Genomic DNA, 27,840 nt, shown 5'->3' with positions numbered 1-27,840 from the left:
TTTTCTACTGCCACCTCTCCTAGACTCTTTCATATCTCTACAAATGTTTGTTTCACATATCATCAGGACCAACTGCCTTTCCACAATTTATCCTCTTCAATGCCTTCCGCACTTGTCTTAGTCCTCACTAATCATAGTCCTCACTAATCATTGCAACTTCCTGGTCCACCATGGCCACCTCCCAGCAAGCACGGTCAGGACCTGGACCAATCAGTGACGTCTCGATTGAGGCCAGATCACGACTAGTCAGATCTGGCCTAGAATATGACCTGATTCCAACCAACATAAATCCTGCCCACAAAAATGGATGTCTTGGATTAATCAGAGAGGGTCTGACCGAGGTCAGATAAATATCATAACTAGTCAGATATGTCCCAGAATATAACCTTACATGTTCATATTTCAACTAACATTACAAACAATAACAATAATCCATAAGTCCATATGATGTCCTGGTAATGACGTCAAGATCATCCCCATATGGGCTGTGATCTGGCCTAATTCTGAATGTCACCGGAGTCACTGGAGGACGTTATCATAACGTCATCATGACGTCATTTGGCTTGCAGGGCTCCTCTAGTCTTTGTTTTCTCTCATTGACTTAGCTTATTCATCAACTCTTCAAAATATTCTTTCCATCTGGCCATGACACTTCCCGCACTGTATATTAAAAAATATATACATTACTCAGCCAAGAATCGCCACACTCCAACTCCGAGTCCTGCATCCTGGTACCTATAATCACAAAACGTGCGCACATGCACGCGCGCACACACACACACACACACACACACACACACACACACACACACACACACACACACACACACACACACACACACAAATTAGCATATAAAGGTGTAAACACTGATCATTAACATACATTTTGGGCATGTCATATGGATGATATTTTTCAAACATTAAACTATGTGTTGACAAGAAAAAATAGATTCATCTTTTAATGCTTTTAATACCCATCTGTTTCTGTTGTTTTACTCCCTTTGATAAACCTGTTTTTCACATTGATGAAGAGCATACTTTTCTCAGTTCCTCATTGCATTGTTAACAGAGACACAATGCCATGGAAGTCATACAGAGAGTGTGCAAATAGAATATGCCTCAGACCTAAATAGACCTCCCAGTGTGCCCTGGGGCATGTTAGGTTTGGTGTATTTTTGATTATTGTTTAATTGAGCTGAATTTTAAATCTAAAATAAAATGGAAACAAACTGGCTTATTGAGAACAATAACTTCTTTGCTCTTGCTATGTAGCCTGCTTCCAAACCATAGACCCCGCCCACTCTGTCTGAAATCAGGCTGCTATGGTGGAGGGCATCCAACTGCATGATTGCTACTATATAGACCTATATATATATATATATATATATTTACACACACACACACACACACACACACACACACACACACACACACACACACACACACACAGTATAATCCATCTAAAGCTATCAATCTAAAGCTGTTCCTATACACACTAATCTCAGTTTTAATTCATGGGTCCATCCTATATTAAAATGGTCTAATGGGAAGGCCACAGCCATGTCACTCAAATTCAATTCAATTCAATTCAAAAGACTCATACGTGAACAGTATAAAGGCTAATTTACATTTTCAACATTTTAAATTAGGCTACATATCTTATGTTGCAGCACTTTGCACTTAGGCTAATCAATTAAGCGCCCATGGCAATGAGTGAAGTTTTAGAAAATAAGCAGCATATCTAATAATATAGAAATAAAACACGTATTGTCCGTAAAACAATGTTGTAAAGCCTTTAGTTGAGAGTGAGACAATGTGCCAATCTTGTCGCTGCTCCCCCTCCCTGCATGCATGCATGGCTGGAAGTCCCCCAAAGTACCCAAACCTAACCTGGATGGGACCTTGGCTTGAATTCCCCTCAACATTTAATAACGTGGTCTTGTAAACATATCAATTACATTCAATGAACCTATACTGGCCTACCACAAAAAACAACTTAATTGTAGGATAACAAGCGAAAGGAGAAAATTACATAATTGCGCAGGTGCGCATAGACGCGGCCATTCGCATGCAATAATAAGGCTAGACTATTCAGTGGTAGAAAAAGTAGGCTACTCAATAGGTCTACTACAATGTAAAAATGTACTTGAATAACGTACAAAAGTATATACTTAAGTACTAAAAGTAAAAGTACTCAGCTATGCACTAGGCCTATAGGCCTATCTTGTTTCAAATCACAAAATTGCTTTGAAAATAGCCGATCTACAGGCTCACAAGACGCATATTTTCAAATAGCCGCATGGATTAAGTGGCTAATGTATGCTCTCCAAAGTAACTAACATAACTATAAAGTTTTCAAATAATGATAGTGGAGTAAAAGTAGCCTACACTATTTGCCTCTGAGATGTAGTGGAGTAGAAGTGTTAAAAATTGGAAATAGGCCTACTCCAGACTCCAGTAAAGTAAAAGTACCTGAAACTGTAGCCTATGTAGCTACAGTACTTGAGTACATCATACATGAGTAGCCTATAGGCCTATGTATTTCGTTACGTCACCCCACTGCCAACATACTGCAGAGTAGACTAATGTTACCTACCTGGCGGGGTTTCCTCCTGCAGCGTCTCCATGATCATCCTATGGATGCTGCCTGGTCCTATCAGAGCTTGCAGCCATATAGTTCCTGTGCGTCAAGGAGCGCACTGCGCGCAGGAACAATGCTGGCGCTCCATGCTGCGCGCTCTGGCTTGTATAGGCTCTGGAACAACGCTTTTACTTTCGTTCTTGGGTGAGCTCATATTCAATAGACGCCACATATATCTTGTTGGATTGATGTGATATTTAATTGTGATACCAGTGGTGGAAAAGGTATAGCCTACTCAAAAGCCTTTACTTAAGTAAAAGTATCAATAAAACAATGTAGAAGTACTTAGTTACAAGTAACAGTGGAGAATTCTAAATGTACTTGAGTAAAAATACAAAAGTATTGGCATCAAAATGTACTTTAAGTTAAAAAAAACAACAGAGAGATTCCACAACAGTGACACATGGGATCCATTTATGCATTTTGTGAACAACTTGCCTGGGCTTGAACCATAACAATACCAGTTACTAGGGTCTGTCCCGACTCCCTCCCCCCCCCCCCCCCCCTAATATAGCACACACTGCTTTTTATTATTGTACATATAACTTTGTATGAGTAGTTTTGTGATGTCTGTCTTGTTTGTAATGTAAAGTTATGATGTTTGTCCTGTTTGTAATGTGATAAGTGTTAATAAAAAAAAGGAGACGTAGGCCTACCGATATTCAGTGATTGGGTCTAATGATCAAAACGAGAACATTATAATGGTGTAAAAGATCTATAAAAAACTAAACATTTCCATGCTGTAAGGCCAGTGAGGGACAAGATGACCCCCGGCCACTTTCATTATCACTGAATACACCTTTAAAGTACCAAAAGTAAAATTACTCATTATGCAGAATGTTCCTTTTACATTTTGCAAATGTATAGCCTACAAATCTTTTGACAATAGCAGATCTGCTATTTTCAAATGGCCGAAATGTGCACAGGGTTGAAGTGGTTAATGTATGTTTTGTAATAATAATAAAAATCTACAAAGTAATATAGCATCATGCTGGGATCCTTTTAAGTAATGAAATTAGATTGTGTATAGTAATAAAATTGATCTTTTGTATTTCGATGTTCTGCAGCTGGGAGTCACATGTGTTGCAGGTCAAAGGTAAGAGTGACTAAGAGCCAGGTCCAAATTACTAGATGGGTATGTATTGATTATCTGGCTAGGCTAGTCTGGCCATATACTCTGGCAACATGCACTTAGGGTATTGTCATGTGGACTTTGACTTTTGACTTGCAGCAATGGGCGAGCAGCTGAGTGGGAGAACATATCTCACTGTTGTTCATGGAAGGTGCAATTGAGACCAAGCACTTACAGAGATACTGGAAGGGGGTTGAGCATGACGCTTTTGTCTAATTAGTTTAACTAGCCCTTACCCGTTCAAAGATATGAGCTCCAAAATGATGTGCAATGTGTGGGTTATGGGATGTGCACTGTGCACACAGTATATGAGGGATGGAAAGTAACTTTAACTGGTGCTTGCATGATGTAGGAGCATCAATGTAAGAAACCTGTTTCGTGTAATGGCTACAGAGATACTGCCCGCCTGCACACACACACACTCCCCCCCCCCCCCCCGTGTGTGTGTGTGTGTGTGTGTGTGTGTGTGTGTGTGTGTGTGTTTGTGTGTGATTGTGCATGGCCTGAACAACAGCGCCCCTCCCTTAACATGTGTGGTCACAAAAGGTACTGTAGGCTAAATAGATATAGATACACCATAAAAATGCAATTATACAGCATACGATTTGTGAAAGTGACAAACGGGCTTCACAGTTATGTCAGGTGTGTTCATATGCTGATGGTGATGCGATTTCAGATCAATTGCTCCAGCCACTGAGGAGAAACGCGGTTTCAGACAGACACTCAGACAGACAGACATTCGCAAAATTATAGTATAGATGGTGTCCCTTAGATTTGGACACCTACCCCCCTCTTTTCCTTCTGTGTGTGTTGCGTTTTAATGCTCATATAAAAGGTGTAACTCACAATGATGTTTTGGCTTTCCTACTCATGATTTCAGAGAGAACGGTGGTAGGCCCCCTGTCCTGAGAGAGGGCAGGCGACAGCTGTAATACTCGTGCTGCTTTTTGTAAAGATATGGTTTGTGAACTTAGAATTAAATCAGAAGATCTAAGACATGGTGTGGACATTCCTTCTTCATTTTCCTGATCAGATGCAACAGTAACTAAAGCTGTCAAATTATTGAGTAAAAGTACAATATTTGGATCCGAGATGTAGTGAAGTATTGGAAAAGTGCAAATACCTAAAAATTGTACTTAAGTACAGTAAATGTACTTAGTTACCGTACTTTACACCACTGGATACTGCCACCTCACCTCAATGTGTGGGAAATATCCCATGGCCATTATAGATGAAGTCAACATTGGGTATTTTACTGTGTACCAGTAAACAACCTTATCAGAGTTTATTGTGATAAACTACAGTAGCTGGTATTTTCAGTCCAAGGTCAATTCAACACAGAACTGCTCACATATCAACAATGTGCACAAACATCAAGTTCTAATACAGGATACTGTTAAGAACTGAGTTTGAGTTAAGAATAAAAATAGAAAATCTGTCCACAATGAAAAAAGAATAGGAAGAAATTAAGCTTTAATTCCCTCTCTCTCTCTCTCTGTCTGGGTTGTTTTGGCTTCACATACCTGTCATACCGGTAGTCCGGTACTTACCATAAAACATACCAACAGACAGACAGACAGACAGACAGACAGACACAGACACACACACACACACACACACACACACACACACACGCATTCCTATCATGTCATGACATGACCTGTTAAGCACACGCACGCACGCACGCACGCACGCACACACACACTTTTATCTGTGTATCGTTTGTGAGGATCAAAGTGACATAGAGCGGGAGACATGATAGGGGAGGAAGGAAGGCTGCAGTAAGTTAAAACGAAAATAGAAGAGAAAATGACTTGTTTCCTCAGGGGGGAAGAGAGAACAATCTATCCTGTTCTACATCTCCTGATTAAACTGGAGGCAGAGGAGGCATTTTGCACATCCCCTCTGGAAATGAAAGTGATATATTCATATTCTATATTCTAATAACAAACATATTTGTGCAATAACTAACATCCCTGGTAAAGTTACCCAGCAAACTATTGGCTTTGTGGTAATGGTACCAGATGTGGTACTGACTTTCATGCAGAAACAGACCTAATTAAATACAAGTACTTCTTTGCTCTCACTGTGGTGCAGCATAACTACAACCCCAAATGCCTGATTGGTACTAAAATATATAATATATCTAAGTTGATATACTACAATCCTTCACAATCTAATTTTTGGGTCCATTTAGATACATTTGTGCACTCTCTGAGATAAATGAACAAGGATTTTGCTGTGTAGCCTATATTCTACCAAAGTATTTTGGAGGCTAATTCAGACTTGGCTCAAGGCGTAGGACGCCCCTGCCATGCATAGTCCAGTCCATGGCTGCTGGGAGACGTCCCTGACCGCTGCCCCACCATCCTGAGATGTTCTGGGAAGAAAGGGGAGAAACATCAGAAAAGGATGGCTTCACTCTGTAACTCGCAAATGCTCAGACCATCCTGCCACCAAGAATGACCAGCAACCAACACCTTAAGTAACTCACAGATTCTTCTTGTAGAAAAGCATTTGTGATATTTACTTCACGAGGCAAATTTAAGGAAATTTCATCAAGATTAACTAACTGTATATAATTTAAAGCTGCACTAATGTACCTCTTATACCCAGGATTTGAACTCGGCGCTGACATTTTAACCATTGCTTGCTCGGGATAAATTGAATCCGAATCTGTGTCTGTGTCTAGGTCAGACATGACCTTTGACATGATCTAAATGTCTTAATAGAAGAGCAGGGAGACAAAATACAACCACCCCTATAGTATAAGTTATATTGTATTAACATACTCTACTCTAGCATATAAATTGGACAAAATAAATGTGTATTCATTAAAAACGTGACATAGTGCCGCTTTAACTATCAATTGCAGGCATATACAGTGTATACACACCGTATATAATCTCTAATGAAAGCATGTCAAATGCACTCCCTATTTAGTTTCCAAGGTTGTGCAGTGAGTATAGGCAAACTGCTCACCCATTTCCCACCATTGTCCCAAAATGAAACAGAAAGATAAAGAGGCAGTCACAGACAGTTAAAAAGGAATGCCACCTCACCCACCATACGTAGTCATAGAAACTGTGTTGCATGTTTATACACTAGTAGACTGCTGGGCAAGCGCTGGAGCTTTGGCATGGGATCAACTTTAACCAAAAAAAATGCACAGACCTGGTTGGTTGTTTAAGTTGGACAAAATGTGGCCTGGGTGACGGCAGACTGCTGTGCGAGCGCTGGCGCTTTGGCATGGAATCAACTTTGACCAAAACTAGACTGCACTATGTTGAGGTGCCAACTTGCGCCTTGTGCACTCATGGCCACGTATGGCCTACTTGTGCGCCAGCAGAGAGCGCCCTATTATTGCGAGCAATATGTCCATATATGGAGATCACTGCAGTTATAGTTCTGGGTCCATTTTATGCCCATATATGGAGATATCTGTCTATCTGCATCCATTTTATGCCCATATATGGAGATCTCTGTATCTGTCTGTCTGTGTCCCTTTTATGCCCGTATATGGAGATCTTTGTGATTCTGCATCCATTGTATGCCCATATATGCCATATATGGAGATATCTGTTTATCTGCGTCCATTTTATGCCCATATATGAGATTTCTGTCGCTTTTTCAAACAATCGTGGGTCGGGTCGGGTTGAGGCCGAGCACTGCACTACCTGCTGCGGTGGGGAACGCACGTGCCGAATTTGAAATAGGGAATGAATGCCCCACCCTTTAATGCAAACCCCATGAATGCCCCACCCTTTAATGCAAACCCCAATATACCTGTTGTCATAGGACCCGTTTTGACCATCTGTTTGTCTTTGTCCACTTATGCCCATATATGAAGATCTCTGCACACACAGTACCGGTTGCGGAAAACTCTGATGTCAGACTTTATGCCCATATCTGGAGAACGCGCGTGCCGGTGGGAAGAAGGGTTCTCGAGATACGCGGATTACATACATACATACACATTCACAGAGATTTTGTGTTGACTCATGTGGCGTACGTGATGTCAGAGCCTTTTATGAAGTGATGTCACAATGAGTCAGCGCTTGCGCCGATTTCCTCTGGAACAGCCTGATGTCAACAATCAGCTCCGCATAAGGAGATTCTGAACGTTTCGCGCCGCTTCGGGAAAGCCGCGAGTCGGGTCGGGTCGAACATTCACAGAGATTTTGTGTTGACTCATGTGGCGTACGTGATGTCAGAGCCTTTTATGAAGTGATGTCACAATGAGTCAGCGCTTGCGCCGATTTCCTCTGGAACAGCCTGATGTCAACAATCAGCTCCGCATAAGGAGATTCCGAACGTTTCGCGCCGCTTCGGGAAAGCCGCGAGTCGGGTCGGGTCGAGGCCCGGCACTGCACTCCGCGCGGCGGCGGGGAACGCGCGTGCCGAGTCTGAAGCCGGTGGGACGAACGGTTCTCGAGATACGCGGATTACAAACAAACAAACAGACAGACAGACAGAGATTTGTCGCATTTATAGATAGATGACATCAGGGATCTGGAGTGTGACATGTGACGGACGGACGGACGGACAGACAGACAGACAGACAGACAGACAGACAGACAGACAGACAGACAGACAGACAGACAGACAGACAGACAGACAGACAGACAGACACAGACACACACACACACACACACACACACACACACACACACACACACACACACACACACACACGCATTCCTATCATGTCATGACATGACCTGTTAAGCACACGCACGCACGCACGCACGCACGCACGCACACACACACTTTTATCTGTGTATCGTTTGTGAGGATCAAAGTGACATAGAGCGGGAGACATGATAGGGGAGGAAGGAAGGCTGCAGTAAGTTAAAACGAAAATAGAAGAGAAAATGACTTGTTTCCTCAGGGGGGAAGAGAGAACAATCTATCCTGTTCTACATCTCCTGATTAAACTGGAGGCAGAGGAGGCATTTTGCACATCCCCTCTGGAAATGAAAGTGATATATTCATATTCTATATTCTAATAACAAACATATTTGTGCAATAACTAACATCCCTGGTAAAGTTACCCAGCAAACTATTGGCTTTGTGGTAATGGTACCAGATGTGGTACTGACTTTCATGCAGAAACAGACCTAATTAAATACAAGTACTTCTTTGCTCTCACTGTGGTGCAGCATAACTACAACCCCAAATGCCTGATTGGTACTAAAATATATAATATATCTAAGTTGATATACTACAATCCTTCACAATCTAATTTTTGGGTCCATTTAGATACATTTGTGCACTCTCTGAGATAAATGAACAAGGATTTTGCTGTGTAGCCTATATTCTACCAAAGTATTTTGGAGGCTAATTCAGACTTGGCTCAAGGCGTAGGACGCCCCTGCCATGCATAGTCCAGTCCATGGCTGCTGGGAGACGTCCCTGACCGCTGCCCCACCATCCTGAGATGTTCTGGGAAGAAAGGGGAGAAACATCAGAAAAGGATGGCTTCACTCTGTAACTCGCAAATGCTCAGACCATCCTGCCACCAAGAATGACCAGCAACCAACACCTTAAGTAACTCACAGATTCTTCTTGTAGAAAAGCATTTGTGATATTTACTTCACGAGGCAAATTTAAGGAAATTTCATCAAGATTAACTAACTGTATATAATTTAAAGCTGCACTAATGTACCTCTTATACCCAGGATTTGAACTCGGCGCTGACATTTTAACCATTGCTTGCTCGGGATAAATTGAATCCGAATCTGTGTCTGTGTCTAGGTCAGACATGACCTTTGACATGATCTAAATGTCTTAATAGAAGAGCAGGGAGACAAAATACAACCACCCCTATAGTATAAGTTATATTGTATTAACATACTCTACTCTAGCATATAAATTGGACAAAATAAATGTGTATTCATTAAAAACGTGACATAGTGCCGCTTTAACTATCAATTGCAGGCATATACAGTGTATACACACCGTATATAATCTCTAATGAAAGCATGTCAAATACACTCCCTATTTAGTTTCCAAGGTTGTGCAGTGAGTATAGGCAAACTGCTCACCCATTTCCCACCATTGTCCCAAAATGAAACAGAAAGATAAAGAGGCAGTCACAGACAGTTAAAAAGGAATGCCACCTCACCCACCATACGTAGTCATAGAAACTGTGTTGCATGTTTATACACTAGTAGACTGCTGGGCAAGCACTGGAGCTTTGGCATGGGATCAACTTTAACCAAAAAAAATGCACAGACCTGGTTGGTTGTTTAAGTTGGACAAAATGTGGCCTGGGTGACGGCAGACTGCTGTGCGAGCGCTGGCGCTTTGGCATGGAATCAACTTTGACCAAAACTAGACTGCACTATGTTGAGGTGCCAACTTGCGCCTTGTGCACTCATGGCCACGTATGGCCTACTTGTGCGCCAGCAGAGAGCGCCCTATTATTGCGAGCAATATGTCCATATATGGAGATCACTGCAGTTATAGTTCTGGGTCCATTTTATGCCCATATATGGAGATATCTGTCTATCTGCATCCATTTTATGCCCATATATGGAGATCTCTGTATCTGTCTGTCTGTGTCCCTTTTATGCCCGTATATGGAGATCTTTGTGATTCTGCATCCATTGTATGCCCATATATGCCATATATGGAGATATCTGTTTATCTGCGTCCATTTTATGCCCATATATGAGATTTCTGTCGCTTTTTCAAACAATCGTGGGTCGGGTCGGGTTGAGGCCGAGCACTGCACTACCTGCTGCGGTGGGGAACGCACGTGCCGAATTTGAAATAGGGAATGAATGCCCCACCCTTTAATGCAAACCCCATGAATGCCCCACCCTTTAATGCAAACCCCAATATACCTGTTGTCATAGGACCCGTTTTGACCATCTGTTTGTCTTTGTCCACTTATGCCCATATATGAAGATCTCTGCACACACAGTACCGGTTGCGGAAAACTCTGATGTCAGACTTTATGCCCATATCTGGAGAACGCGCGTGCCGGTGGGAAGAAGGGTTCTCGAGATACGCGGATTACATACATACATACACATTCACAGAGATTTTGTGTTGACTCATGTGGCGTACGTGATGTCAGAGCCTTTTATGAAGTGATGTCACAATGAGTCAGCGCTTGCGCCGATTTCCTCTGGAACAGCCTGATGTCAACAATCAGCTCCGCATAAGGAGATTCCGAACGTTTCGCGCCGCTTCGGGAAAGCCGCGAGTCGGGTCGGGTCGAACATTCACAGAGATTTTGTGTTGACTCATGTGGCGTACGTGATGTCAGAGCCTTTTATGAAGTGATGTCACAATGAGTCAGCGCTTGCGCCGATTTCCTCTGGAACAGCCTGATGTCAACAATCAGCTCCGCATAAGGAGATTCCGAACGTTTCGCGCCGCTTCGGGAAAGCCGCGAGTCGGGTCGGGTCGAGGCCCGGCACTGCACTCCGCGCGGCGGCGGGGAACGCGCGTGCCGAGTCTGAAGCCGGTGGGACGAACGGTTCTCGAGATACGCGGATTACAAACAAACAAACAGACAGACAGACAGAGATTTGTCGCATTTATAGATAGATGACATCAGGGATCTGGAGTGTGACATGTGACGGACGGACGGACGGACGGACGGGCGGACGGACGGACGGACGGACGGACGGACGGACGGACGGACGGACGGACGGACGGACGGACGGACGGACGGACGGACGGACAGACAGACAGACAGACAGACAGACAGACAGACAGACAGACAGACAGACAGACAGGATCTGCTGGTTTTCATATGATGGTCTAGCCAAAATAAACAACCAGGACAGGCAGATGAATGATAAAGAGCAATATGGAGAATGCTCAGATTTACTTCCCCATCCTGCACACAACTCCTCATCAGTGTTGAGTCCTTCATCAGCGTTGCGGTTGAGGGGTCGTAGGAAGAAAGGGGTCTGGGGTCTCTGCTGCAATGTGGATATAAGGCCACACACAGACAGAAACGCTTCCTTGTGTTTAGGACATTGATAAACATAAACATAGACAAAGACATAAATCCCAATAAATCCCCATAGATAGATAGGGTTACATGTCTCCATTCCGACATGTCTCCTTTCCGACGCTAACCCTATCTCTAACCCTAACCCTAAACTTAACCTCTATGGAAGTGTCGCCACTCCGACAATAAGAAGTCAATGTCGGAGTGGCGACATGTCGTAATGGAGACATGTCCCCGATAGATAGATAGATAGATAGTTAAAAACAAATGAAGTGACCTTTACAGTCAGTACTTCATAAGTGTCTCACCCTTAGACAGGCGCAAGTTGGTACCTTGACAGAGTGCAGTCTAGTTTAATTGGTGCTCATGAACAGCTGGATTGAACTAGCCTGGCGTTGCTCATAGTAATTGGAGGGGGGTGAGTCGGGCTGGAGCCTGGAACCCAGGCTAGGATTGAACATCACATTGTGGTTGCTGTGGTGTTTTTCCATGCAGACAGTGGCCGTAAAATTATAATCACTGATTTACAACTGATCTTCTCATAGTATAATTTGTGGTTCTAGTTATTAGGATTCCTGGTTTTATTTATTAGTCCTGTTTTTATTTGCACTGCTGCTATGTCTTTGTTTAGGGTGTTAGCATGTCTCCATCGTGGTCCAATCCAAAACAGATATCTTTTTGTGTGATTTGATCCACATTGGCGTTTATCTATGAAGTCATGTCATCAACATGGATCTGTCCCATTTCCCATATTACCTCCTGATTGGCTGTGATTCTAAACTTTGCCTACTAAAGTTTGTGTATGCAACATGGCGGTCACTTATCTCCTGATTAGGGAGTCTTACTGGTTATATAACGACAGAATGCAGTATGTAAAGTATGTAAATTAAAGCATTTTACTAAACTGATTCTTTCAGGAAAAATATGACTGGCAGACACCCATGACTGGCATACACACACTGACACATCTTCTCTAGATTGTTTTTTGATTAAGCAATCTTTTCATTTATGTGGTATGTGCTGTGAATCAGACAGTAAGTGACTGGTGCACACAGAGACAAAGCAGTTTCATTTAATGACTCACAACATTGTCAGTCACCAAAGAAAGTGATATGCTGTAGACGATGAGAACCAATGCATGCCTCAGTTCCTACAGTATTCATCATTATAGGAGGGAGCAGTTGCAGGTTAAATACCTTTGCTCAAGGAAGATTTTTGCGTGTGATATTGTAGTGCCTATTATTATTGAGAACCTTTTAGGGGAGTTAAAATATGGTAAAGCAAGGTTGTTAACTCCAGCACATCTGATGATTATCACGTCATGCTAGGAGAGCTAATCATTGTTATTACTTATTATTATTATTATTAGTGTGGTTTCCCAACAGGGCAACACACTATAGCACTAGAGCAACTTTATTTCTAGATAAACATTTAGCCAGTGAGGAAGCAGCATTCTCGGTGACCTTTATCCACCTGTTTCCGCAGGAATTTACTGCAGAATTATGTGTGGGACACATCCAGAGCACAGCTGACATACAAGCTCACGTCGCGTCGCAGTTGCAGCGATTGTGAGCTTGTAGATCACACTCTGCTGCGATGCTGGAAGTGCCGCACACCTTCTGCGCAACGAACGATGGGACGTTGGAAACTTGTGGATAGATGATTGGTCAAGCTTCGCATGACATTCTGGCTATCCAGACTACAAATAGGCAACCACACTTGCAATTCCCCAGAATTACATCTTTCTAGTTATTATTAAATAAATTCGACTAGGACATGGTGCTTGTAATTGTAGGTTTATCTGAAAGACGTTTTTTATTTTAAATAATGTCTGAGTCACATTGTGGTGACAGTAGGCACATGTGGTAAGGATCTAATATGAAGGAGGATGCAGATGCGAGTTTCACATGTGTTTTCCAATTACCCTGGAGGAACCACAGCTACTGTACTATGGTTCCTCCAGTCACACACACACACACACAAACACACGCACGCACACACGCTCAGGGGTAGAGAAACCGTTATTAGAGCATGAAGGGTTCCCGAAGGGTACCACGCACACATAGCTCAGGGGTAGAGAAACCGTTATTAGAGCATGAAGGGTTCCCGAAGGGTTCCCAGTTCGAATCCGGGCTCCCCCTGAGTTAATGTCGAAGGGTCCTTGGGCAAGACTCTGAACCCCTAATTGCTCCCGGTGAGTAGGTTGGTGCCTTGCATGGTTTCCTCCGCCACCGGTGTATGAATGTGTGCGTGAATGGGTGAATGTAAAGCGCTTTGGATAAAAGTGCTATATAAATGCACCATTTAACATACACACACACACACTCACACAAATTATACATTTCCTTTTTTTATTATTAATTAGCAAATGCATTATAGCTAAACCAATGTGAAGTGAAGCAGAGGCTGAGCTATAACAAAGGTTATCTACCAGAACAGGTAGAACAAGGAGAGACAACATTCAGGACTGATATATATAGGAAAAAGCACCTTCGCAGTAAAATCCTCAGTTAAATTATCAAATCATTCATTCAAGTCAGAGTGTACAAATGTAACCAAATGTATCATTACAGGTCAGTTTTGTTACATTCATACCCTCTCAAGAGTTAAATTAACTCCCATTAGCCCATGGCTCTATACTAGGTCTGCTTCTTTTGTTCATCAACTAAAAAAAAAAAAGCTGATCTACAAGCTCACAATGTGTCACGTTTTCAGCTTGTAGATCGGCTATTTTTGCTGAATGTTCGCCTCCAGAAGAGGGGCTTATCACTCAGGATTTTACTGTGTAGACAACAGGGATATATTGCAGTCACAATACTCAAAGTACATTAACTGACTCCCCCCCCCTCATCTCAGAAACAACAAATTCAGAGGTAATTGAAAGAACTGTGTTGTCTCCATAGTAGATATCCGGAAGTCAGAATTGTCTTTAGCTGTGTAAAATTCAATGTTTACACTCCCAGAGTAGTCCTGCTTGAAGACCAGACACCAGACACCTACAGTAATATGTAGAAGGGGTGGAATCCCCTTTGACTAAGTGATACTGTACATCTTTTGCTTCCCATGCGGTAGACACATTGCACAGATAGAAATCTCACTGGCATTCCCCTCCCACCCCGCAAAAATAATTTTATGGGAAAATTGGCAGCGATTAACATTAACGCGACAATATTATTTCTCATTCATCATTAGTGAAAAGGGCACTAGATCTCATGTTTCAATTGCCTGTCTTCAATGGCCCGTTCAGGATTATAATGATAAGGACATGAACTTGATAAGGCATCACAGCTCTCATCTGGATACACCTAGTCAGAAGTGATACCCAACCTGCCGCATGTTAACACACTAAAAGAACAGCGTTTCTCAACTGGTGTATTATGACAACTCCATGCTTGGGCGACAAGACTGACAACAACACACATGGACTACATTGTTTCAGAGATTGCACTGGAGAGGAAAACATTTGGTCCATCAGTTGAAAAATGCACTGGAATGATGCCAGCAAGGGGCTCTAATGTGGCTGGATGGACAGCGCGTTGACACCATAATTACATCGTCCCAGGTCAAATACAGCTGGAGGCCTGTGTTCTCGCCTCTCTGCCCTTGGCTTTCTGTCTCTCTACAGTTTGTCTAAATTAAGCAAGTAAGCAAACCAAAGTATTTAAAAAAAAAAAAAAAATTATGCTGCTAGGGCTTTGTTGCTGCTATTCATGTTTCTGTGATTTTGCGATGTGGCGATGCAGTGATGTTATAGTGTACGATGATGATCTGTCACCCTCTTCATCATGTGGTCGGTCCTCACGTCCCCATCCAACATGGTCACCGTCACAGCTGCTTCAACTGGCATTCTGCTCCTTTGCCACGAAATTGGAGCAATAGTTCTGGATACCTATACAGTAAGGAATACTAAAATATTTATTCAAAAGCAAAATGTAAATGTTCATGATTGTATTAACCAAGCAATCAGGTACAGGACAAAAATGGAAAAATAGTCTACTGGACTATGGTATATGGCTGAAGCAGTGACTAGGCAATGATATCTACTGACGCTGGTATGGTCATTTAACGTATGTAGATGTGAGTGTGTGAGAGAGAGAAATGTGTGCATGTATTGTTCACTTTGGCTTGTATAGTTAGTTACTTTCAAGTGATTTTTGAATTATCTATGAATGCTTTTAGATAGGGCGAACCATAAAGGAGTAACTTTATGTTTATCTGCTATTGTATGTACTACTACGTTGTTTTTTATTTTATGTAATACTACTTCTACCAATACTTTGTTACTTTTTTCAAATCATTCTATGGGATAACTTTATTTATATAAGTAAATATCCTTGTGTGTTTACTCTTCAAACACTTTTGTTTCATTATTAGTTTTGAGTACATATCAAACAAGCTGTATTGATACTTTAATACAAAAATGTGCAGCTTGTGCCCATCTCTCAAAACTGAAAGTAATGTTTTTTTTTTATTTAAAAGAAAAAGAAGAATAACTTTGTTTTGGGATGTGAAATTGCTGATGCTCCAAGTCTGCTCATCATGACTAACATTTCCTAGACAGGATTTGTTTAATAAGTATAATTCTTTAATTTATTTCAATTCCATGAAACCCTTTCCTCACGTACAAAGGCACGCTTCCCTTTTTAACATTCACTTCTTTATTCGCTTCAATAAGGAATCAGATGCATCTAAAACTCCCAAGTCATCAAAAACTGACCATGGGAGGCAACAACAAATGTCTGTCGTCTACTCTGTGGTTTGGTAATCGCCGGCGGGATGAAAAAAGCATATCCGAACAGCGTGCCAGTTCCAGCACTGATAACAATGTTACGCCTGCTGCGACGTAGCCGTCGTTAGGTACCGTAAAACTACACCCTCACAGGGTTTAACATTACTAGTATTGCGTAGCCATCACCAAACACATCCTTCTATCGTCGGAAGCACACAAGTACAGTGTACACACACACACACACACACACACACACACACACACACACACACACACACACTAATAGTATATTCATACAGGATACAGTACGTCAGACAGACAGATTATGTACATTACAGTATGTGTTATGCATTTCTTTCCTCCTCTATCCAGACTCACTCTGTACTATGCTGAGGTATGCCTTGGCGGCAGGGGAGTCGGGTGCTTCAGTGAACAAGGACTTCCCCTCATCACAGCTGCGTCCTATCCGGGGGTCAAGCGGCACTTTGCCCAACAATGGGAGGTTCAGGTCCTCGCACAGCCGCTCAGCGCCACCAGTGGTGGGAGGGAAGATCTGTGACGTGTTCTACAGAGGGAGCGGGAATGAGAGTGTTCATTTAACTGTGAGTCACTTTTACCCTGTCAAAGTTAAATTATCACTGATAATTTTACAGTGTTATTACTTATGTTATTACACACGCGCGCGCGTACACACACACACACACACACACACACACACACACACTTTGTCTTGTGTGTGTGCATAATTATGTTGTGTCTACATGGGTGTTGGTCGTCATTTGGGGCATATATTATGCATTGTTAAGTTCAAGTTCAAGTTCCTTTTATTGCCACACAACCACCTCTGACATAGACAAGGAACAAGACATAAAACACATGAAGACATTTAACTGCCACAACCACCCCATCCATGAAAACAGATGACGTGAAGTGGATGCAGCAGTAGGTGGGGTTTCTGTACCTTGCATTTAGGACAGACAAAGCCACTCATGTTCTCCACCACTCCGATGATGGGCAGCTTGACCTTCTTACAAAATCTGATCTCCTTTCGTACGTCCTGCAGCGATACCTCCTATAGAGAGAGAGAGAGAGAGAGAGAGAGTGAGAGAGAGAGAGAGAGAGAGAAGACAAGACAGACATAGTGTGATCAAAGGACAAAATAAGATGGGGTTGGGAGTTTGGAAGAAACAAGAAACAAGTTGTACGGTAATTAGAAAGATGAATGGTGAGAAGAGACAGAGAGGGAACAATGGGGAAAAGTCTCAGACAGATAGAGAGAGGGAATGGGAGAGAAAGTCAGAGTAAGTAAGATTATCGTTACATGCCGCTCAGCTCCATTGGCGAGAGAGAATAGAGGGTATGCGCTTGACATCCTCATCATACCTGGAAGTTATGCGGGAACGCCTACTGAAAAGTCCTATCTAATTGCATTAAATGATGTTAAACGACGTAAACTAACTTTGCCACTCGATTTGCCATTCACTTTATGCACGCGCATACCATCTATAAGTTAAGAATCCCGAAGTATTGGAAAAACTACCATTGACGTCAGACAACATGCATAATGCTGTTGTATCAGCACAACAGTGTGCAACAGTCTACAGACTCTACACAGAGGAACGCTACACTATAGAGTTCACAGTCTATTTGATGTTGTGAGATCAATGCCTCCTTAAAACCAAATAAAACATCTAGACTAAAACGGGACCAGACTCGAGTTTGCTCTGTATTTTGGAGGTATTTGTACTTTACTTGAGTATTTCTAATTTCCAATACTTTGACTTCTACTCCACTACAACTCAAGTACTAACCAACAAAAATCTTTGATAATAATAATATAACTGCCCCAGACACGGCAGACGGTGTCCTCCTCCTGAGTTCTAAACAACTTTATTTCAGCATCAAGGCTTAAGATTACATGCTGTATCATTTAGGCCCTAAATGATGCTGGCGTTCTGCATTTCGCCTCAAGCAGGGCGGTTTGAGGACATCATATCCTGCTTGGTGGAGAGGAGCAATCTCTTCTTGTTGTTGGCGTCATACATGACCTTGTTGTAGAGGAAGACCCCCACGATGGCGATCGTCATTCCCAGGAGGTTGACGTATGTTCCTCAGGAACAGCAGGGAGATGCCGATGACCATGAGCGCCTTCGTGGCGTAGGCGACAGCGTAGCTCAGGGGACTGATCAGGCTCAGCACGCTGATGGCCACGATGTTGTCCACAAACCTACAGGAACAGTAGGCCAGCACCAGGAGGCCGTCCCGGCCGGAGACGTCCCACAAGTCTCCTTGCCCCAGGAGGGTCGGCAGGTCCGCCAGAAGCCAGGTCGGAACCGCGAAGAGGAGCGCGTTGCACTGCAGGACGCTGACCAGCCTCAGTGAACGAGTCCCTGTGTCTCTCAGCACCTTTTTGGAGAAGACGTTCTGAAGGGACACTACGAGCGTGCAGGCCAGGGCGCAGATCAGCCCGGTCGGGTCGTAGGACAGCTCGGTCACGGAGGCCAGCAGCACTCCGCCGATGATGGGGATGAGGGACACGTACACCGCCGGCGCCGGCTTCTCTTTCATGAGGATCCTTGATATCAGCATGACCCATATGGGTATCGTGGCCCTGATGGTGTGCGCATAGGAAACGGCCACCTTCCATATAGTGATCTGGGCCAATAAGGCTGCGACATATTCCATAAAAGCCAGTGGGAGGATTTTCCAGTAAAAATATTCACGGGGCAGGTCCGACTTCGGGACTCCCCCCACTCGCAGCAGCGGCGGAAGGAACGCGACGGCGAATAACATGTGGAGCAGGGTTATGGTGACGGGGTGCGGGAACCCGCTCAGGATGATCTTGTTGAGGACGTTTTCCCCAGAGCTCACAGAATACCAAAACATGCACAGGAGAAATATGCTGGGCCATTCTCTGACCGGATGAAATTCCACCGCCGTCATCCTCCGGTTGGCTGCGGTGGGGCAGCGCAGCAATGGCTCAGGATGTAGAGTGGCAGTCTTCAAATCCTGAGGGTCCTTAGTGGCTGCGAGTCATATGCTCGTTTATGCCCATTCTGATTGGCTACGGGCATAGAAGGCCCCTCGTGGCCCTTATATATGCCTCAATGTTATGACGTGAAACTTCTGCCCCTCTCTGATTGGCTATGGGCCGCACTTGTTGATGGAGAGGTCGCCAAAAATGCTGGTCCCTCATTGACTGTTGATAGTGACGTCACCAGGAATGCTGGTCCCTGATTGGATACGAGCGTAAATACACCACCGAACGCAGTACTTGCGCGCTCTACTACGCAAATAGTGGTGCCTGATCGGTGACTGAGGGGGCAGTTGAAAATGGTGTTATTCTTTTATAGGCCTGTTTTATGTACAATATGTACACAAAACTTAACTGAGGGGGCAGAATTGTCAACTGAGGGTGCAATGCCCCCTCTGGCACCACAGTAGGAAGTAGGAAGGTGCCATATTATTTTGGTTTGGAACATGTTTAAGATTTTTTAATCAAGCCCATTTGAATGAAAAGGCAACCTTCAGAGAGCTTTTTCAGCCAAGATAATTGTGGGCCCAAATCTTTATATAGAAAGGTTATTCTCCTCAAAACTGGTCGACAGTACAAAGGCAGGGCCTTTAGCCAATGAGGGAGCAGCGTTCTTGGTGACATCACCACCAACAAGATAAGTGCGACCTGAGAACGCGGCCCTGCCTTTGTACTGTCGGACAGTTTTGAGGAGAATAACCTTACTATATAAAGATTTGGGAGAACATACTGGTCTCTCTTCCTCTCTCTTCTCTCCCTCATATCATATTAACACCAACATGAAATCTTTTGTAGTTTTTGAAATATTTAACTTTAAGCACCCAATGCATTTCCAATGGGAAATGAGTCTGGAGAGAGGAAAAGGGACCCATTCAATCCCTTAGTTTAGAGGGATTGAATGTAGGAGTCTCAGAAGTAATGTTGGAGTGCCCGTTGGGCAGATCTTTATGCCCATATATGGTGTTCCGTGTTGGAGTTCCCCGTTAGTGCCCGTTGGGTAGATATTTAATGCCCATACATGGTGTTCCATGCGAGCCCACACTGTTTCGTAGGAACAGTATTTCTAGTTCATATCATGTTCCTGGACGTAATTGGCAACAGAAGTGTTAAGAGAGTGAGAGCTGGTTGTCACATTACTATAACATTTCTCTTTCTCCCCTTTGGTCTCATTCTGTTGTTTTTCCGAATATTAGTTACAGAATCATTTCTACATATTGTTTATAGCTGGAGACTTTCATTTCCCTAACTGAGAATATATATTTTTTTGTATACACATTGTACACACATTAAAGAAATGTAATGGACCAATCCCCAATCACATACACACCCATTGTAACAGTTACAATGGGTGTGTATGTGATTGGGGATTGGTCCATTGTCTTTCCTCTTATGGATGCACTGGGCTGCTAAAATGTGAACATAAACTCTACCCAGGATAAATGTATCAAAACACTGGTTTCCTCCTATGGGTAAGTCCCTCTGTGTGCATGTAAGTGTGCGTGTGCATGCGTTTCCGACAATATAAGGAAGTGATTCCTGTTGTCTAATGATGACTTGATAGTGGGTCTAATGATGACCCACTGTAACCAGAGACAATATTAATTTAATACGAGAGAAGAAAGGTGTGTGTGTGTGTGTGTGTGTGTTACCTGAGGTGTGGTGATGATAACAGCTCCATCGACCCTGGCAGAGCTGAGATACTGGACGATTGACAGGTGCTCGTCAGAGGTGCCAGGGGGCGTGTCTATGATGAGGTAATCCAGCGCCCCCCAATCAACATCCCTCAGGAATTGCTTGATCATTCCTGTTGGGCACACAGGTGACAGACGGGATAAGTGGTCGAACTGCTATGAAGCGTCCATGCCATAATGCATGCCATTTCTCACACACACAGACGTGCTCACACACCACCCCTCTCCCCCTTTCTATCAGAGATGCACATGTATGCAACAGCCCTCTCGTTTTCTCTCTGTCTCTCTCCCCCTCACACACCGTTCTTTTTGGGTCCTCTCCAGATAACAGCGTCATCAGGACTGCTGAGCAGGAAACCAATAGACATGACTGCCAGGTTGTCCTCCACATACTGTGAACACACGCACACACACACACACACACACACACACACACACACACACACACACACACACACACACACACACACACACACACACACACACACACACACACACACACACACACACACACACACACACACACACACACACACACAAATATTGATATTACCACTGGGAAACTTAATCATTAACACCAAAATGTAGTTTTGGGAAACTTAATCATTAACACAAAAATGTAGTTTTGTGCTTTAAGAGTGAAACGTGTGACTCACCACAGGAGACCACCCTGAGCCGCTCTGATGGACCTGAGGACAAACACAGTACGGTTTATAAAATTCACCCCAGTGCTCGTTTGGTCATTCTGAGCATTTCTCTTCAACACTGAACTACACTTCACGGTTCCTGTCACAGCTGAGTTCATCCCTACTGTTCCCCACCCTGTTCCACTACATGCTGAACAGCAGCACCCCGACAAACCTGAAAGAGTTGCTAGCGCAGCAACAAAGAACACAACACCCTGTTTGCTTTCCACCCACTGACACTGTTCGTGTTCATGGGTGGAGAGCAGGGGATTGTGTTCGTTTGGCCGAGCTGGAGGCTTGCTCCTAGCCTGCAAAAAATCACTGACCATATTGGATTGAATGATTGCTTGTAGACTTTATTAGAAGTTTGCATAGGAAAAAGTACAGTTTCATGACGGTACAGTTCACTGGTACAAGGTCTACTAAAAGGAGATCCTAGAAAAGACTAAGCTTATTTCCATAGGAAACCATTGAAGTATCTCATATAACATTGAATGACAGACGGATAGAACACATAACTATGCAGTAGATATAGTCAGGAAGAAAAGGGGAAAACAATTTAAAAATAAAAAAATTAAAATGTCATGTCTCCCTAACTAGGTTTTTTGGATATGCTATCATTCACACAGAGAGGGGAGGGGATGTCTTTATGTTTATGCTTCTGACTGAAGACCACCTGACCTACCTGTTCTCCCTCCAGACCCATGATCCTAGGAATAGATGGCCCACATATATCAACATCCAAAAGCGCCACCTGGGGGAAGCAGAATAACAAAGTCACAACCATAGTGAGACTCTCATGCCTTTTTCTTTCACTTTCATTTAAGCCCCTTGAGAACGCTAGGGGAAAACCATTAACCGTCACAACAAAACAATTTGTGGTGAGCCTGTATTCCAAAATATGACCAACAGAGGGAGTAGACCCCCCTCTACCCTACACCACTTACAGTATATGATTATTGAGCATAACAGCCGTTTTAAAGGGATGCATCTGAAATAGGCCTTCAAATTGATCCATGAGAGAGAACAAAATAGATGGCTAAAATTTGAATAAGCTAACAAATGTCCTGACAGTCATGACTCTACAGTGGTCAGAATGTCAAACTGAAAGTCACTGTCTAGAGCCTAGGCCAAACATGCACGCGTATGTGGTTGTGTGTGTGTGTGTGATGTACACACTAGGTCAGTGAGTTCCCATTCCCTCAGCATTAAACTACTGTCTGTGAAGGAAATGGCCCACATTCTCCTCAGTGACCACACTCACACTCCCCTCAAGGGTAAACACAGCTTCATGGGTGGATACTGTCTTGTTTTTAAAGAATACACTCTGCTTGTTTACTGTAGGTATTTCAGAGTAAAGAGGAAGACAGGAGATAATGAACTAGAGAGAAAAGGGGAGGGTGATCCTTTTTTAAAGCCGTGCAGCCAAGACCAGGTTAAACCACAGACAGCAAATCTATTTAGGATGGCAGAGGCATCTTTATGAACCACATGAACCCTAGCATCCCTTTTCACGTCTGTGTGTGTGAGAAATGGCATGCATTATGGCATGGACGCTTCATAGCAGTTCGAGCGCTGCAACAGACAGGGACCCACGTCGCAGTCACGTGGGTGGTCACGTTTGTGCATGTGATGAAAATGACCCGGATGAAAATAGCAACAGGATAGCTGTAAGAGCCATTTGAGCCTTGTTGCTTATATTTGATTTAATTGTTAATTAATGATGTCATAGCAGGGCTGGGTCAAGGCCAAATTGCCTGGCTATTTAACAAGGTGCCAAATCACATGCAGGTGTTGCTGATGGATACTTGATGCATACTGTTTTCAACTGTGTCTCAAGAGCTTTGTCTGTTTACCTGCCATTCTATGTTAAGTTTGCTTTATTTATTTGCACTGAAGTATAGGAGTCTGAAGTGACAGAAAATAAATATAATGTATTTAACTCAATGACAAGTTTTGGACTTCAGTTTATTGAGCACACGTCTTTTACATCAACCCTGGCCATCGGCATCCGTGCTCCAGGTATTGGACTTGGGCACTACATTGTTGAAAACAGCCTCATTCAAGCGGTGATTTGTTTTATTGGGAGACAAATCAGACCAGCAGGGTTCGTTTCGGACACATGGACAGGCCGTGTGTGTTTGATGTGGAGTAGACTGTTTGCTTGTGACCCGGAGCCAGAGCCATTGGGGCTCACACCGGCAGCGATCCTGTCAGCAAGGTCTGCTGTTTTTGGATGCCTTCAACTGGGAGCTATTGGGGCTCACTGGGGGTCGACAGCAGCCAGCAGAGATCACCTGGACCGGTTAACACGCGGATCGTCATCACCGAAGACACAATACGCGGTACGTCCAGCCGTGCAGTGCAGAGCCGCAGATTCAAACAGATCCACACCGCAATGCGTTTTCAGAGCAACAGCAAAGGTACTGTAGGTACACATCAAGCCCTACACTGTCCTGTTAGTGCTGTACATGTGGGCTTGCTTTGGAGCGATGTCCATAACTGGGGGAAAGGGGCACATCGAGAACGCAGACTTTCAATAGGAGAAATGGCTGGATTTTTGATTGCCTGTGCATAGGGCACCAAAGCCAGTTCTGTGACAAGCGCATTGGGCGCATACTTCACTGCAAGATCCCCAGTGTCCAAACATGGAGAGGATAGTAGAGATGCCTATGACTGCCGAAATAAAACCAGAACTTTGCATTACAGGAACTTGTGGCCATATAGGGGCTACAATACATTCACATTCTATCCATCTTCCATGGCTGTTCAGAACAGCTGAAGTTGAACACAGAAGACCTGTAGGCTAACAAAAGCTGCCTTTATGGGAAGGTGCATAAACAATTTGAGTTTGTTTTTTGCAATTACGAATATTATTGTTGCCTAAAAGGTTTTTTGTATTTGATGTTTTCATATAAACAATTTGAGTTTGTTCTTTGCAAGTATGAATATTATTGTTGCCTAAAAGATTTTTGTATTTGATGTTTTTGTTTGGTATATGGCTCTTTGTAATTTTTCGATTTTGAATTGCATGTCTACTGCCAGTAGCAATTGGGGGCGGGTGTAAGAGCCATTTGAGCCTTGTTGCTTATTTTTTATTTAATTGTTAATTAATGATGTCATAGCAGGGCTGGGTCAAGGCCAAATTGCCTGGCTATTTAACAAGGTGCCAAATCACATGCAGGTGTTGCTGATGGATACTTGATGCATACGTTTTCAACTGTGTCTCAAGAGCTTTGTCTGTTTACCTGCCATTCTATGTTAAGTTTGCTTTATTTATTTGCACTGAAGTATAGTCTGAAGTGACAGAAAATAAATATAATTTATTTAACTCAATGACAAGTTTTGGACTTCAGTTTATTGAGCACACGTCTTTTACATCAACCCTGGCCATCGGCATCCGTGCTCCAGGTATTGGACTTGGGCACTACTACTAATAGCTATAGGCTATCACACATTTAGAAGCCCAATTTCGGCGATTTAGCCGTAAATAAAACCTTCCCGCTTCCACAGAGAACACAGTTCAGAGAAAAAGGGCTTCAAAGATGTGAGTTTGTATTGGATTCGGCGGCGCGATGCGGCGGCGTTACCCGATTACGGGCCGGTGGAAAGGGCTTTCGGTCGGCGGCCTAGATTGAAAATTTAGAGCCAGGCTTCGGTGCGGCCTCGGATTATTTTATTCATTTTATTAAAAAAGCCGAACTAGTTCGGGATAGGCACACTGGAATACGCCGCGCCGCCGACAGTGAACATTCAGTGAACATTGGGGGGGGTCTAAACTTTATTTTAAACCATTTTCAATGGAATAAATCGTCGGACCATCTAAAATGGCTCGTTGGAAAGCGCTGGACGAGCCAGGACTACCCACGTTGGTCCAAGCAGCTCAGGGTGAGTAAAAAGAAAAGCCGAACTTGTTCGGGATAGGCACACAAAGGGTTAATCTTATGAGGGTCCTGGGTGCTTAAACCATGAATGGTCCCCCCCTACTGGAAGCCTGTATAATTACCTCCTTAGTGCTGTCGCTGGACAGTGCATGAGCCAACTGAGCGCTGAAGGTGCTCTTTCCCACGCCACCCTTCCCTGACAACACCAGGATCTTATGCTTGACCGTCTGCATCTTCTCTGCTATCTCCGCTATGGCTGGGGACGAATACAGAGAGGCGTGGACAGGGATCAATATCAGGATGAGAGAGAGAGAGAGAGAGAGAGAGAGAGAGAGAGAGAGAGAGAGAGAGAGAGAGAGAGAGAGAGAGAGAGAGAGAGAGAGAGAGAGAGAGAGAGAGAGAGAAAATAGAAATAACCCAACAACACTCAACAAGACCACAGCTATACATTCAGTGCCTGATTTGCAATACAAAATGATTAAAACTTTCAGGACACCAAAGGCAGCGCCTCCACCATGCTGCGTCTCATCAGTCTTACCAGGGTCAGGTTTCTTGGCTTCTCCAGAGGCACATATCTTTTGGTTTGGACAGCCCGCACATGACGAGCTCTTCCCTGCCTGCTCACTCTGGGTCCCAGGACAGTCTGCAGGTGACAATAAAGCCTAATTTATGTGACATTGTGCGACATCGTCACCCATAGTATGAATAGGGTTCACAACGTGAACCTCCAGTCTCGGGTTGTATCATCATATAACAATTCCCTTCACATTATTCATCATGTTGAAATAGGTATAGAAATATAATAATACTCCTAATTAATAAATGCGACTTATACTATTCACAAGACATTTTTAACCGTTTTCCTGCTTGACTGAGTCTCAATGATTTCGACAAATACCTACAGCACCAGTTCATCATATTCTATGTTTCTTCTCCGCACAAACTTGTTATTGATTAATTATGTTGTTATAGAAACTAGTTCATATTACACTTCTCGTTACTGGGTAAAGTATACATAATATTACAGTAATGTATGTTACTAGTAACTAGTAACTGCCGAACACTGTTTATAACATAACTCTAGCCCAATAATGTCTGTGATCTTACATATTACATAAATTAATTCCATAATGTAAGATCATAAAAATTCTAGGGCAAAACATAACCCTTAACTGATTTCCCCGGGCCCAGACTATGTCAAACAAGATGTTGCAGTTACTGTACAGCCCAAGAGCTAAGAATGTCTGTGATCTTTACAGTTCATGTATTCCAAATACACCATACATGAAATGTAATGTAAGATCATAGACATTCTAGGGCTATAGCCTATTGCAGTATAAAATCAGAATGCCTCGTGTAACATTACCGTTATCTAAGCCCTGAAAAAAACGTCATATTTCAGGGCTAACGTTATTTATGAACAGACAAATTATTATGTGATTTGGTCTATTATTATTTCTGTACTCTTTATTCTCTATTGAAAACCATCCTGACGATTTAATAGTCGATTATTATGACTCGATCTTTTGACAGGACACACACGGGTCATGTCAGGTGGATCTGGATCAGATAGTGGCGATCAGTGGACAGTACACGGAATGGCCTGAGCCTGAAGAAGTGACGATAAGCTCAAGCACTTACATAAAAACATAACATTCACCAACGTCAACTGCTACACTTATACAAAATCATATAATGACGGATTGTTTGCCTCAAATGCCACTTAGAATTAAATACGCTTTAGAAACTCACGTTCTGGAGCATTGGTCGGAAACTCTTCCATGTTTTGCTATTTGTATTTGGTGCACCGTTCAAATGCTTCCCCCTTTGACGGTTCCGGATACGCACATCATGGATGAGGCAATATTGCCATACCTTTAGTTACGTCCTTCTAGTTGACACTTGCTATTGAATGCACATACTGTATTCTTATATAAACATAAATACAAACATGTTTGGTACATATTTGTCATTGTCATTAATTTGTCATGTGAGAGAATGAAGAATCAAGAAGAATGAAATAATGATGTCGACCCAAACTGGCAGAATAAAGAGCCAATTCATTCAA

General features: G+C 43.1%; 2 protein-coding genes and 1 pseudogene across 3 annotated transcripts in view; all 3 read right to left on the bottom strand.

Moving 5' to 3' along the window:
• Positions 1–2,707, bottom strand: part of ciita (class II, major histocompatibility complex, transactivator) — a 42,632-nt gene extending 39,925 nt beyond the window's left edge. The window contains exons 1-2 of the mRNA XM_080723203.1: positions 2,597–2,707; positions 688–735 (exon numbers count right to left, since the gene is read on the bottom strand). Coding sequence (XP_080579329.1) covers positions 688–735; positions 2,597–2,633 — 85 coding nt within the window. The 5' untranslated portion in view covers positions 2,634–2,707. The remainder of the gene's footprint in view (positions 1–687; positions 736–2,596) is intronic.
• Positions 2,708–14,090: 11,383 nt separating this feature from the next.
• On the bottom strand, positions 14,091–27,574 carry nubp1 (nucleotide binding protein 1 (MinD homolog, E. coli)). Its single transcript, XM_080724091.1, has 10 exons — positions 27,525–27,574; positions 26,311–26,415; positions 25,895–26,028; positions 22,574–22,642; positions 21,859–21,891; positions 21,504–21,594; positions 21,161–21,315; positions 17,439–17,549; positions 16,856–17,042; positions 14,091–15,637 (listed from the first exon to the last, which is right to left on the bottom strand). Exons 1-10 carry the CDS (start codon positions 27,553–27,555, stop codon positions 15,585–15,587), a joined length of 969 nt encoding a protein of 322 aa, XP_080580217.1. The 5' UTR covers positions 27,556–27,574; the 3' UTR covers positions 14,091–15,584.
• On the bottom strand, positions 18,445–19,420 carry LOC308284104 (solute carrier family 35 member E1-like; annotated as a pseudogene). Its single transcript has one exon. The product of its transcript is annotated as a solute carrier family 35 member E1-like (transcript).
• Positions 27,575–27,840: the final 266 nt, after the last annotated feature.

Source organism: Nannobrachium achirus (assembly GCF_963921795.1).
Source record: "Nannobrachium achirus genome assembly, chromosome: 4".
In the NCBI taxonomy this organism is placed as follows: domain Eukaryota; kingdom Metazoa; phylum Chordata; class Actinopteri; order Myctophiformes; family Myctophidae; genus Nannobrachium; species Nannobrachium achirus.
This window is presented reverse-complemented; position numbering and strand designations above follow the sequence as displayed.